At 44.6% G+C, this 14,606-nt stretch overlaps 1 protein-coding gene across 1 annotated transcript; it reads left to right on the top strand.

Moving 5' to 3' along the window:
* Positions 1-5,109: 5,109 nt before the first annotated feature.
* DTX3L (deltex E3 ubiquitin ligase 3L) lies at positions 5,110-11,302 on the top strand. Its single transcript, XM_065876995.1, has 5 exons — positions 5,110-5,299; positions 6,149-6,351; positions 8,211-9,746; positions 10,173-10,390; positions 11,233-11,302. The coding sequence occupies exons 1-5, from the start codon at positions 5,110-5,112 to the stop codon at positions 11,300-11,302; spliced, it is 2,217 nt and encodes a 738-aa protein (XP_065733067.1).
* Positions 11,303-14,606: the final 3,304 nt, after the last annotated feature.

Below are 14,606 nucleotides of genomic sequence, written 5' to 3'. Positions count from 1 at the left end.
GATGCACACATTGTTTTCGCTGCTGTTGTTACTGTTTACCCTCTATCCTTTACAGAGAGATTCAAAGAAGGGAAAGAACTGTATGGGCTACAGCAGGGAAAGCTTTATGAGGAAGGTGAGGCTAGAGCCAGGCCTTAAAGGACGAAGCAGGCTTTTACATATTTAGAAGAGGATGATGATACCAAATGGTAAAACTAAGCACAGCATTCAAAGAGCAATGAGGAAAAACCAGCCTATGGGTGAGTGAAGACCCCTGGAGGGTGTCCAAAGAGAGGGAACTGTGCTTATGCCTGTGGAGGACATACGTTACTGAGTTTGTGATAAATATCTCTGATCGAATTAGAAAGGGGATTGTCTGGATAAAAATCAGAGACCGTGGGAAAACATATTTTAATAATTTTTCCTTCTAACAGGTAGGAATTAAAGACTGTGAATTTTGAGGAGAATAATAATAAAAATGCTTAAAGACACCGTTGCCCACACTTGTTTCCACATAGTTGCCTCTAGGCCTCTGAAATTATTTCTGATGCCTCTACAATAGGAAAATTTTGTGCGACTCTCTACAGCATCAGAGCACCATCATTCTTTCTTTCTTTTTTTTTTTTTGGTAATATTTATTTATTTTATTTTTGGCTTTGTTGGTTCTTCACTGCTGCGCACAGGCTCTCTAGTTGCGGCCAGCAGTGGCTACTCTTCGTTGTGGTGCGCGGGCTTCTCAATGCAGTGGCTTCTCTTGTTGCGGAGCACGGGCTCTAGGCATCTGGGGTCAGTAGTTGTGGCTCATGGGCTCTAGAGTGCAGGCTCAGTAGTTGTGGCTCACGGGCTTAGTTGCTCCGCAGCATGTGGGATCTTTCTGGACCAGGGCTCGAACCCGTGTGACCTGCGTTGGCAGGAGGATTATTCTTACATGTCAGGAAAAGCTGCAAGTCCAAGTATAATCCAAAAATGCAGGGAGAAGATGCATTTTTGCCTCCAGAGGGCACTGCTGTTTTCACAAAAGAAGGAAAACTGCCGCATCTGCTCCCACTGTGGGCTTCCAGTGGGTTTTTCTTTAGATGATGTTGCACTTGTTTTCTTTTTTTCTCATTATTAATTTTTATTGGAGTATGGTTGCTTTACAATGTTGTGTTAGCCTCCATGAATCAGCCATACACATACAGATATCCCCTCCCTTTTGTACTTCCCTCCCATTTAGGTTACCACAGTATATTAGGTAGGGTTCCCTGTGCTATACAGTATGTTCCCAGAAACCGTCTATTTTATACATGGTATCAATAATGTGTATGTGTCAATCCGTCTCCCAAGCCCTCCCTCCCCACCCCTTTCCCCCTTGGGATCCATACATTTGTTCTCTATGTCTATGTCTCTATTTCTGCTTTGCAAATAAGATCATCTATACCATTTTTCTAGATTCCACATATATGCTTTACGATACGATATTTGCTTTTCTCTTTCTGACTTCATTCATTCTGTATGACACTCTCTGGATCCATCCACGTCTCTACAAATGACCCAATTTTGTTCCTTTTTATGGCTGAGTAATATTCCAATGTATATAGGTACCACATCTTCTTTTCCATTCCTCTGTTGGTGGACATTTAGGTTGCTTCCATGTCCTGGCTATTGTAAATAGTGCTGATATGAACATAGGGTGCATGTGTTGTTTTGAATTATGGTTTTCTCTGGGTATACTCTTGTTCAGACCAGGCTTCAAGGGCTCTGGGACAGACTTGACAGTGGCGGATGACACTCTTTTAACCCCAAAGAAATTAAAAACAAGGAGCGTATTGTCCAAAACATTCAATCTCTTCTTTTATTTTAACAACAATAGCAACAAAAGCCTTCCCAGCTTTCCATCACTGGTTCCTACTATGTTCCTTTCTCTTCATGGGCAGCATGAAGGAGCTGACTCTCCATCCACCTGTCTGCTCAGCCCACTGCAGTCTGACTCCCAGCTCAGCCCCAGCCTCCTCTGAAACTGCTCACAGTGTCTTCCACGTGGCTAACCCCAGTGGACTCTCTTCTGTCCTAATCTTTATTTGACCTCTCTCTATAGTTTCATTCTTCATTTCATTCTCTGATTCCTGAAGCTCTGCTTTTTGGCTTCTCCTATACCATCTTCCCTTGGTTCTTTTGTTACCTCTCACTTTGCCTTTACAGACCTTTCCCCTGGATTCAGCCTCAGTCAACTGTCCCAGGATTTTGTCAAGAGGCACATCTCAGCTCATTCTGTACACCCTCAAAGGGTGATCTCATCCACTCTCACGACTTCAACTCACCAGCTGCAAATATGACTCCCACATCTGTATCTCTAGGCTATGGCTCTCCTAAGCCTCACTTTTCAAGACTACATGAACGTCCCATAGTCCCCTCAAACTCAGCTTCTGCAAAACTGGACCCATAGTCTCCTCATTTCCACTCCCCGCACCGCTACCTACCCTCACCCAACCCCCTCCAAAATCCATGCTTTATCTCCTAGATGCCACAACTTGGTAAATGATACACCATTTATCCACTCAAGTCAGAAATCTAGAATCTTCTCTTCTGTCCCATATTCAACTCATCACTGGGTCTTGTCCACCTAAATCACTTTCAGATACGGCCCTACCCTCCTTGCCCATTGTTACCACTTCACTTCAGGGCCTCAGGGCCCCTTGCCTGAGCTATGGCAATACATTCTTTTTAAACATTTAAATGTACTTAATTTTATGTTTTATTGTTTGAATTGTTCAAATTTTGAAAGTATAAAAGGCTCCCTCCTACTCCCCTCACTAAATTCCCTTCCCAGAGGCAATCACTGTTATTAGCTTCTCCTGTGTCCTTCCAGAAGCATTTTTACACAAAAGCATCTTTTTTTCCTCACAAAGAAGGCATTTATTTGAAAAGCACTCTCTGCTCAAAACCTTCTGCAGACTCCATCACCTATGGTAAAGATCAAGCTCTTCAGCCTGGCATTCAAGGGTCTCTTTGCCATATCAGTCTCCCAGCCTCCCCTTTACACACCCAATGCTCCGGCGGAACTACAGTGCTGCGAAATGCACTACTCGATGTTCTGCAAACTCTCCTTCACCTCTGGGTCTTTGCCCTCAGGGGGAGGAAGCTCTGGGACTTCACCTTGGTCAGAATGCTCTTCAGAGCCTGTGCCCATCCTCGAAAGGTAGCATGTTACACACTGTTCTGCATCTTCCCTTTTCCATTTAATGTATTCTAGAGATCTTTCCATGTTGGCACACAGAGAGGGTCTTCCTTCTTTCTACTGCTCATTGCATTCCATTGCATAGATGCACTATAAGTTATTCAACTGCTAGTACCCTCTTTTACGGACACAAGGAGTTTCTAATCTTTTTTTTTTTTTTTTGTAGTACGCGGGCCTCTCACTGCCGCGGCCCCTCCCGTCGCGGAGCACAGGCTCCGGACGCGCAGGCTCAGCGGCCATGGCTCACGGGGGCCCAGCCGCTCCGCGGCACGTGGGATCCTCCCGGACCGGGGCACGAACCCGCGTCCCCGGCATCGGCAGGCGGACCCTCAACCACTGCCACCAGGGAAGTCCTCTAATCTTTTACTATTATAAAAAAGGCTGTAAAGAACAACTTAGTACATAGGTCACTTCACAGAGGTGCTAATCAATAAACGGGACAAATTCCTAGAAGTGGAACTGCAGAATAGGGATGTATATGCAGTCATAATTCTGATAGCACTGCCAAATTGCTCTTCATAAAGACTCACCCATTTCCAGTCTTACCAGCCACGTGCCAAAAAACCTTACCTCTGGCCTCTCCACCTCCATTCATCCCTGCATGGAAATGTGTCCTTCACGTGATTGTCAACACCAGCTTTCTAAAATGCACATCTGACATGTCACTCTCCTGTTTGCCCTGCCTACGAGCCTTCCATATCTCGTTAACCGATCTTGAAGACTTTTCACTGTCTAGAACTGTGCTGTCCAGTGTGGGTCATTAGCCACATGTAGCTCTTGAGCACTTGAAATGCGGCTAATCACAACGGAAAGGTGATTTAAATGTGAGATAAACACTGGATTGCAACGACTCAGGATGACAAAAAAGAATGTAAAATATGTCATTAATAAGTTTTTAACATTGATTACATGCCTAATGGTTAATTTAGGATATAGTGAGCTAAATAACATAAAATTAATTTCATCTGTTTGTAATTTAAAAATTATAGCTACCAAAAATTTTAAAATGAATATGTAGCTCACATTATATTTCTATTGGACAGCACTGGTCTAGACCCTTCCTCTGTCATCTCCCTTACTCATCACAGCTTCCCAAGGCCTCAGTGTCCCCTCTGTGCTTCAGATACAGTGGTCTCTGTGCTTTTGATGCTCCCCATCCCTCCCTCTCCTTCTCTCTTTTAAGATTCTTTTTCAAACTTCCTATCAAGGCCTTCAAGAGATTTTGCTTTTTTAGTCACAAGTCTACCTCACCTTACCAGCAGGTGAGGTCAGGTGCCTCCCCTTTCACCTTTATTCCCTAGTACACAGGGCACAGCATGCAGTTGTTCTGTATTGGCCAAATCGAGAAATGAGAGCAGAAAAGCCCCAAGAGCCAGTCTAAAGCATAGCGTTAGAGAAGGTAACATGTGATGTGTCACAACGCAGGTGAACAAATTCAAATTTTTAAAAAATGTAGGTAAGTTTAACCTGAATTCAGAACATGTATTACATTTCAGCTGCAAATAATAGTAACAACAGTAAGAGTTAAAAGGAATCAAAAACTCAGGAGAAACTTTCTTTGACTTGAGCATCTGCCCAGTCTCCATCCTCACCAGGGGAGGCTTGGCCCTGGGCGCGTCTCTCGACCGCTTCTCCCCGGCCCGTTCCCCGCCCGAGTCCGCAGGAGAGGAGACCCGGGCGCCTCGGCGCCCCACCGCCCCGGGAGCAGGGGACGGGACCTACTCACCCGGCAGTCCGCGGCAGGGAGGACACCGAAGAGAGGAGCGGGTGCGGCTCTGCCGGGAACCGAGAGAGATCTCCGGGAAAGCGAAACTGAAACTTTGCGCTCCAGGGCGGCGGGCCCCGACGCACCCCCTGCCAGTGCCCGGCACAGCGGCGTCGCGAGTCGCGGCGTCATCCCCGCGCGGAGAGCCATGGCTTCGAACCTCTGCCCGCCGTCCCCGCTGCTCGTGCGGGTGTCGCATCCCGGCACCCGCCTACCATGGAAGCTGGAAAAGTACTTCCAGAGCCGGGAGTCGGGCGGCGGGGAGTGCACCGTGCAGGCCCGGGACCGCAACGACCCCAACGCGGACACCTTCCGGGTGCAGTTCGTGCATAGGGCGAGTGAGCTGCGGGCCCGGGCTGGGGGGCAACCACCGTCCTTGGGAAGAGGGGAGGGGTGGGGGGCTCCATGCAGACCCAGTTCAAGCTGACCTAGGAGAGAGGGCGGGAGAAAGTCTGGTGGGGGACAGGAACCTGGGGGTCCTGCTGGCAAGAGGCGCAAACCCAGAGAGTAGGACAGAGCTCACAAGTGCCCAGTCTCTGACCTGGGCCGACTATGCCTTAAAGTTGATACTTCGCAGTCTCCTCGCCGTGACTCCTATGTCTCAGCTCTCAGAACACGCTTGCCACCCCCAGATGCCTGTCAGCCCTTGTCACTTAGGAATTTCACTTTTATGTTTTACATAATTATTCCACTGATTTGTTTTTGAGAATTCGAAAAGTTATATATGCTCACTATGGAAAAGGGAGAAAAGAATAAAGAAAACCACCTGGAGAGAAACAATGTGAACATTTTGATATATTTCCTCCCAGCCTTTTCCTCTGAATGTCGGTAAACACATAGTAGTTCTAAAACTGAGTCTACACTTCTGATTCCTGCTGTTTTCACTTAACTCATAATGAGTGTCAGGGAAATGGGGAACTGGCAACAGTTTCAGGAACATGACTTTTAATGAGTGGACGATATTCCATTATCATTAAGCTTTCCTTTCTACAGTAGAACTTAAGCTGCCTACTTTAGAGTTTTGAATAGCTCCCTCACCTTATCACCAACCCACCATTCCAGGATATGCAGGGAGCAGCCCTTACTGGGAGGGTTGTTGGGGCAAGGTACAGATGCATGAGTAAGAGGATTATTTGAAATTGCTCCCATTTCTATGTGTATGTATATATTTAATGTCTCCACTGAAGGTAAGGAGGGAGTGTTGAAGAAAGGAAAGCACCAAATTGTGGTTGACAACCAACCTGTGGCTATATTCCTGGAACCCAATGACAATGCAGTAGAGAACACCAGGATGTCTTCTTTGACACAGTCACGAAAAGGGGCAAGACCTGGTGAGAAGCATCCAAATGAAAAGGACATTTCTAGCGCTGTGGATTCCTGTGTCCAGAAGGTGAGTATTGAAGGAGCTAGGTATGTTCCTGCAGCTAACTCTCCAGTCCAAGGACCATTTGCTGAGGATTTATTATGAGCCTGGCACTGTTGTAGACATTGGGACACAGAGGTGAACACAACAGACAGGTCCCTGCTGGGGAGAGGTACATAGAAAGACAATAAACAAGAAAACAAAATAAATAAAACCATTTCAGAGAGTGATACGTGCTAAGGAGAAAATATAATGGGGTTTCGCCTTAGAGCTTGACAGGGCCAGGGCAAGGAAGGAGAAGGAATCTGTGTTATTTCCGACTAGAAGTCAGAGTCTCTGAGGAGGTGACATTTGGCCTGAGGCTTGAATGATGAGCAGGGGCCAGCCATGCAGAGTCATTGGACTGCCTACTGTGTGCCAGGCACTGTCACAGGAGCTGGAGATCAGCCAGGAGCACAGCAGACCCTGCCCTCAGGGACCTTACATTCTAGTGAGGGAACCAGACAATAATAGTAAACATATAGATACGGAATAAAATATCTGCCAGTGTTAAATATCTGCTAGGAAGAAGAATAAAGCAGGATAAATGATAGTAACAGAACTACTATTTTAAATAGGATGTCAGGAAAAACCTCTCAAATGAGGTGACCTCTGAGTAGAGACACAAATGAAGTAAGGGAGCTAGTTAAGTGGATTTCTAGGGGAAGAAGTTTCTAGGCAGAGGGAAAAAAACAAGTGTAAAGCTGACAACCCCCTCCCCCACTCCCCACACACATCCAGACAGGAGCTCACATCCTGAGCCCAAGAGCTTCAAAGAGAGAGACTAGCGTGGCTGGAGGGCAGAGAGCAAGATAGAGAGTGAGAGAGGAACTTGGAGAGGTACCTAGAAGTCAGGTCTTTGAGGGATGAAGGTTAGGACTTTGGATTTTAACTTAAATGTTAGGAGATTCCTTAGATGGTTTTAAGCAGGGGAATAGAGTGATCTGATTCACATTTCTGCAGGATCACTCTGGCTGCTGTGTGGAGAACAGAATCTAGGAAGAGGCTGAAGTGGAGGGTCAGAGTCCAGTTAGGAGGGGTTGCAGTGAACCAGGCGCAAGGTGACAATGGCTTGGACTCTGGTGGTCCTGATGGAGGTGTGAGAAGTGGCTGGATTCAGGAAACATTTTGAAGATCTAGAGGAAGGATGTTATATGCAGAGGAAATAGCTTGTGCAAAGACCTCAAGGGAGAACAAAACATTAGAAATCTTGCTTTTATATTACATTCAATTTGCCTCTGTCCTTTTTCACCTAATCTGGTGTTTGTCTTATACTTGAGCCTCTAAAGGCCAGGGTTTAGAGGGCCCAGCAACATTGCATGCAGTTAGGGGGTTAGTTTTGTTTTGTTTTTTAAAAAGAGAAAAAAAGAAAGAAGGACGAGGGCAGAAGAGAAAAAACAATAATAGGAAAAAACATCATCCTCAGATTTATGGCTCCCTCCCAGGCTTACACTCTTCAGTGAGAGACACAGCAATTTACCCAGAAAGTCGAACGAAGTGCCTTCCCTCTGCCCTACTCCCCAAGGTCAAAGCAAGAGTGGCAGCTCTAGAATCCGGACTTCCTGTCCATGGAACTTTTAAAAATGTTAGTGCCCGGGCTCTACATTTACATCAGAATCTCTGGAGATGTGCTTGGGCCTTGGGTGTTTGTTTTTTTTTTTCCTCCCCAGGCCATTCTAATGTACAGACAGGGCTGGGTGCCTCTGGGTTGTAATACATTGCATGCTTTGCAAAAAGGATTGGAAAGAAGTCACAGTGGTTATTTCTCTAGTCTCTAGACATTCTCCTGAGAGGAACGTAGACCTGGATGTCTAATAGATTTTATTTGTTCCCTTTTAAAATTTCAGATCTTTCTTACTGTCACAGCTGAACTGAACTGTCACTTGTTCTCTAAAGAGCAGAGGGAACACATCGCCATTCTCTGCCCCAGTGTTGAGCGAGTGAAGGGCCATGAAGGAATTGAGAAAGTGCGTGGTGACTTCAGAGATATTGAAAAAATACATGGCTTCTTGAGTGAACAACTCCTAGAAAAGGAGCAGAAACGAGAATCTTCCCCTTTGACAACAGAGAGGGAGCCACTCCATCAGCAGGACGGGAACAGCTGTGTTTCTCCCTCTGAACCAAAAACCAGGTCGGAAGAAAAAAGCAACCGTTTTGAAGTTCCCTTGGCTTTCTTTGAATACTTCACATACACCTGCCCTGATAAAATATACTCAATAGAGAAAACGTTTGGTACAAAAATTAAAACTCAGAAGAGTTCTCCGAATGTGGTCTATTTAGACTTCACCTCAAGTCAATCAGGTAACCTCAGAGCAGCTCGCGAGTCTTTTGTCAGAGAATTTCAGAAGAGTGTGGAGACTCTGAAGCAGGAATGTGTTACTCTGGCAGACAGTAAGCAGGCACACAAAATCAAACAGGAATTAAATCACCAGTTTACAAAGCTCCTTGTAAAGGAGAAAGGAGGAGAATTAACTCTCCTTGGGACCGCATATGACATTTCAGCTGCCAAACATTTTCTTGCCTCAGAAATCTCTGAAAGTCTTGTCAAGGCACCTGTGAAAATATCGACTCCCAAGCACATGATGAATGGAATTGAGGTTGACACTGCTCACTATCAGCTTTTAGAAGCAGAGTTACTCCAGGAGATATCACAGATAGAAAAGAAGTACGACACTCAAAGTAAGGTTTTGGGAACAAGTCAGAAAACCTGCATTCTATTTGAACCTAAAACCAAGGAGTTAGATCTGTCTGTGCATGCTTATTCAGGTTTCACTGATGCCTATCAACATGTCTCAGGTCAGATTATGAGAGAAGTTCTTTTGCTGAAACTTTTGGGCAAGGAGAGAAAGCACTTACGTGGGACCAAGTTCTCTGATGACTTTCGAAAAAGGCATCCAGATATAGACTTTGTGCTAAATCAAGAGTCAGTGACTTTGATTGGGTTGCCAAATCACCTTACAAAGGCAAAACAGTATGTCTTAAACAGAGGGAGAATGTCTCCATTAGGTAGAGAGAAATGGAGTGAAACACCCACGGACACTGATAGTAATGATTCAGAAACAGCTTCACCAACATTGCAGCACTCTACCAGTTCTGAGGTGTCAGAAGTGGACAAGGAAAAGGACATATGTACTATCTGTTTGAACACCATTAGTAACAGACAAGTGCTGCCAAAGTGCAAGCATGATTTCTGCAGCCCTTGTATCAACAAAGCCTTGTCATATAAGCCAGTCTGTCCTCTGTGCCAGACTTCCTATGGTGTCCAGAAAGGGAATCAGCCAGATGGAAACATGAGTGTCATTTTCAAAAGAGACTCACTTCCAGGTTATGAATCCTATGGCACCATTGTGATTACTTACAGAATTGAAGGAGGCATACAAACAGTAAGTGTTTCTGAGGTCCATGGGTTTCTTTCCAGTGTGCTGGGATTACCAGAGCAACAGGGACTGTTCTGTTACCAATTAGACAGTGGATTTCCCAGGTAGTTACCTCCATGGTCATATGCAAGGATTTTAAATGCTGATAACGGTAACAATGTTTACTTATAATTTAGGTATCTTTTGTGTCTATTAAGGCAGAGAAAGGGTGGGTGGTGATTGTGCGCTGGAGTGGGGGAAGTCAGGAAGGTGGACAGTGTTCCCAGCATGAACTTGGGGAAAGAGGAGAAATATGAATTCTATGGGGAACGTGAGCAAACCTTGAATACTTTTGTTGGTTTTTGTTTGTTCTATATGCATATGAACACATCTACACATCTAGTAAAATTCTGACACAATGTTTTCATGTGACATTTTCTTGCCTTCATATAGAAAGAGCACCCAAACCCAGGAAAGAGATTTTCTGGAATATGTCGAACTGCATACTTGCCTGATAACGAGGAAGGAAAAGAGGTTTTGCATCTGCTTCGTAGGGCCTTTGACCAAAAACTGATTTTCACAGTGGGAGACTCTCGAGTATTAGGAGTCTCAGATGTCATTACGTGGAATGATATCCACCACAAAACGTCCAGGTTTGGGGGACCAGAAAGGTGAGAAGCTTTCGAAACAGAATGGCTGCTAAACAGAATTTAGAGGTCGTAAAACATGGCAATTTGAGGATGTGACTGCAAGGAGACAGTTTCTAGCAGTGGGATTGGATGCCGTGTTTTGACAGATGCTCATCTGGGGTGATAATCTCAAAGACAGAGAGATTGCTTCGTATGACCTTCTACCCTCCCAACCACAAAGTGTCATACAGTTAATAAATTTTGCATCAGTGGGCAGCAGATCTTCAGAATCCAAGATGAATGGTATCTAAGGTGATTTAATTTGGGGTTTCATGTCTATTTGAAGGGTAGATCCTAGGAATGTTATTTACTTCGTCTTCTTTTAAGATCACCCTTTCTTCTACCCTCCCCTCCCATGAGTCCATAGAGATCCTAAATTCACTTGGCTAACAGAACTCTAGAAAAAGTCTTACTTAATGGGGATGGAAGTTGTATTATGGGCATTCCACTTGCTGTTTATGAAATTCAGATAGAATACCTCAGACCCTTAATATTCAAGAGGGAATACATCTTAAGGCTTAATTTCCCAAATTTGAAAATCTTCCTGTAGCAAAATGATTACCATCCCTAAAAATATAGTATATTATAACCTTATAAGAGTCATTGCTTACCATGAGCTGAAAATTAAAGTCTTGTTGGAATGCAGATCCTGGGCAGACAGCTAGGCCTGCTCACTAGCGAAATGACTCACGGCAGCACACTTACAAATCAGCCTTCAGGATTGCTTGTGAATACTTGCAACACTGAATGCTAATGCCAGGGACCTACTGTACAGATTCTTTAAAACCATCTGTGATGAAGCTAAGGGCCTTTTTCTTCTGCAGGTATGGCTACCCTGATCCTGGCTATCTGAAACGCGTCAAACAGGAGCTGAAGGATAAAGGAATTGAGTAAGAAGGGTATTGGAAGGATAAGTTGAGCCAAGCTTGCAAAAGGCACAGTTGAAGAAGCAGAGTAAATTCTAATCTAAATCCTTATGTAAAAACACCGTTAAAATTGTTTCATCTCAAGAAGTGGTTTGTGGGGAATTCCCCGGCGGTACAGGGGTTAAGACTCCGAGCGCTTCCACTGCAGGGGGCACAGGTTCGATCCTGCGGTTGGGGAACTAAAATCCTGGCTGCACAGCCAGAAAAAAAAAAAAGAAGAAGTGCCTTGTGTAAGAATCTGCTGGTCTGTCATTTCTGAAGTGTTACATTTTCTGGAAGATCTGTGTAATCTTGCTGCAGAGGTAGTGTGCCTCATTCTCGTGTCATCTTTGTGGAGGCTAGAGGGGTGGAGTGCTGTGGATCTGAAATCATCTGTGTTGTTCAGCTGAAGTACCAGCTGTCAGTGGATCCTCCTTTTATTGCCATCTCTCGGGTAGTCCCTCAGTTTTGTCTGTTTGCTCTTTGATCCCTCCCCTAAAAGTAAAACCTTAACGTGAAGGGTGGTCGGGAGGGAGGAGGGCTTTGGTTATGGAAAATTAGAGACGACGTTAACCTCCCTGCACCATGGCCAGAGGAGTGGCCAGGACAGAGACTGAGCAACCTTGGTAATAAAGGGAATAAGGCTATTATTTTTGACAACACAGAGCCTGGTGAACAGTTGGTGCTTAATAAATGTTTGCTGCCTGACTCAAGTTGCTAGTAACCCCGCAGAGAAACATGTTCCCTAAATCTTTGGCAGAGGCAGGAGTAAGGAAGACAGCTCTGGAGTCCTCACCACTTATTTGGGAAATGGAGTTTCTTACTCCAGAGCTCATGATCTCTGAACTCTGACCGGCCTCTAACTTTGTCCTTGCTCCCTGCTGATTCCTATAACCTGCCATATGGTGTGCACTTCCCCTGCCCTAGTAATGCTACCCATCTCTGAACATTTTTCCCTCTGGATATAACTGTACGTTTTCTTTTTTTTTTTTTTTGCGGTACGCGGGCCTCTCACTGTTGTGGCCTCTCCCGTTGCGGAGCACAGGCTCCGGACGCGCAGGCTCAGCGGCCATGGCTCACGGGCCCAGCCGCTCCGCGGCATGTGGGATCTTCCCGGACCGGGGCACAAACCCGTGTCCCCTACATCGTCAGGCGAACTCTCACTGCACCACCAGGGAAGCCCTATTGTACTTTTATGTATACCCCGCTTGCAGTTTTAACAGATAAATCACAGGAATCTCCACAGACTCTCATGAGAAAAATGAGAAAAAACCCTTTTCCTCCCTTTTGCTAAGTCCTACCACGTCATGCTTTCTCCCTTAAAATATGTCTCCCTAAAATTGTCTGGACAGAGAAAAGGCTAGAGTCGTGCCTACCATAAAGAATACGGACATGTCAAAATTTACTTTTAAATGGTTCCTCAAGTCAGAAGAAAGTTTTAATAGCAAACTATCTCATTATCCATGTCCCAGCCTCTCTCCAAAAATGATGAAAGAGATGTCATTTTCTTTTCCTAAAGATACGTGTACACACAGTTTTTTTGGTCAGACAGTAATAGTTAATATCATATACTTATTTTGTCCCCTTTATGAGAGCTTTATATCTGTGTGATTGATACTATTGGCATCCCCGTTTCATAACTGAGAAAACATGCAAAGAGAGGATAAGTACCTTGACAAAGATCACATAATTAATAAGCAGAAGTTCTGGGATTCAAAGGAGTTAGTCTGGCTCCAAGGCTTCTGTGCCCTAGAGCTGTACTGTCTCCTACAGGGGTCTTTTCCTCCATGGAGGAGGCTGAGGACTCCCCATTATTCTGAGCTGCTCTCAGAAATGGATTCCTGCACAGTGCTCAAAGCAGATTTCCTCTGAGGAGTTCCTGTTTGAAGAACTTAAAAACCCAGAATCTTTTTCTTTGTCCAGAGAGTTGAGGAAGTTTAAGGTAAATGATATGTCTTTTTAAAAAAAATCAGATTAGACATTTAGTTTTTGGTGATTCACTAAAGTCTTAGAGTTATGATTGTTTTGTATCTATGGATATTTTAGCTAAATTTGCTTCAAAAAAGCAAAAGTTTGGTCCCTGCTAAGGTCTGGATCCTTGATTGCAATGTGTATGCAAGTTTCATGGTGTGGTTGGTGAGCCTTCGGATTACTGCTTTTGCTCTGTAGAAGGTATTATCATTGGTATCTGCTATAAATAAAGTTATATCCATTTTAGAAACAGATTGCGTTCCTTCCCACTTCTTCTTCCTTAGGTTTAGATTCTGGGTGTTTCCTACAATACATACAGTGTACAACATACCATGTGGGCAGATGTCTTTGCTTGATTTTGTGTGTAGCTTTTGCTAAATAGTATCACAATAGAACTTTACTGTTGACTTCACTGCTGCCACGTTCAGCTGTAAAAATCACATTTCTTAGTATTTTTCCTCCTTAACACATAGGTTACTACAAAGGTAAAGGTAGGCTGCAGGTTTCATCACTTCTCTCCTTCTACATTATAACCCATCAAACTACACTTGCCCCTCCTTGCTGCAAGAGTTTTTGTTTCACCTTTTTAGCATTAGTGCTGGATTACTGAAATGGCTCACTAGGCCCCAGCAAATTAAGGCACCTTTTTCTCCAAAAAAAAAAAGAGAATTACAAGTAATATTGAGATATTTGATGTCTCCCTAAAGATAGTAAGTTTCTGCATCCAATTTCAATGTGTGGGATTTTCCCCCATACATCGAAGCAATCCAACACCAGCTGAGTGTCCTACAATTCAACTCAATTCTGACACTTTCTACCTGGGGATAGCATCAGATTCCAGAGGTAAGGGCTCAGCCCCACAAGACTGCCCTCCAGTTCAGGTGCCAATTGCAAGTCCAGATTGTTCTTGTGCTTCTGACCCAATGGCTATAAAATCAGAGGTTCCCATGACCCCCTCCTTGGGTTCAAGTAATTTGCTAGAGCAGCTCACAGAACTCAGGAAACCAGGTTACTCACTAGATTACTGGTTTACTATAAAATGATTTAACTCAGGAACAGTCAGATGGAAGAGATGCATATGGGGAAAGGGCATGGAGCTTCCATGCCTTTTCCAGGTGCGCCACGAAACCGAGCAGAACCCTGTGGGGCTCTTCTGGGTATGAAAGCATTTCCGTTTCCCCCATTTCTTGTTTGTAGGGAAAAGGTTTCAGCCTCCTAGACCTTCCCTGAGTTCCAAAGGGCAGATTCAAACAGTTACTAATTAGAGGAGTGAGGGAATGCAGAAACAAAGGAAAGGCAGTCAAGAAGCAATAATGCAGCAA

Source organism: Phocoena phocoena, chromosome 4 (assembly GCF_963924675.1).
Source record: "Phocoena phocoena chromosome 4, mPhoPho1.1, whole genome shotgun sequence".
In the NCBI taxonomy this organism is placed as follows: Eukaryota; Metazoa; Chordata; class Mammalia; order Artiodactyla; family Phocoenidae; genus Phocoena; species Phocoena phocoena.
The sequence above is the reverse complement of the archived record's forward strand: the minus strand, read 5'-3'. Positions and strand labels throughout refer to the sequence as shown.

What these genes read in the sequence shown, in the direction of transcription:
- DTX3L (XM_065876995.1), top strand. Translation starts at nt 5,110, where the DNA reads ATGGCTTCGAACCTCTGCCCGCCGTCCCCGCTGCTCGTGCGGGTGTCG. An exon ending in TTGAAGGAGGCATACAAACA is followed by an intron (nt 9,747 to 10,172) that starts GTAAGTGTTTCT and finishes GCCTTCATATAG; the next exon opens with AAAGAGCACCCAAACCCAGG. An exon ending in AGGTTTGGGGGACCAGAAAG is followed by an intron (nt 10,391 to 11,232) that starts GTGAGAAGCTTT and finishes TTTCTTCTGCAG; the next exon opens with GTATGGCTACCCTGATCCTG.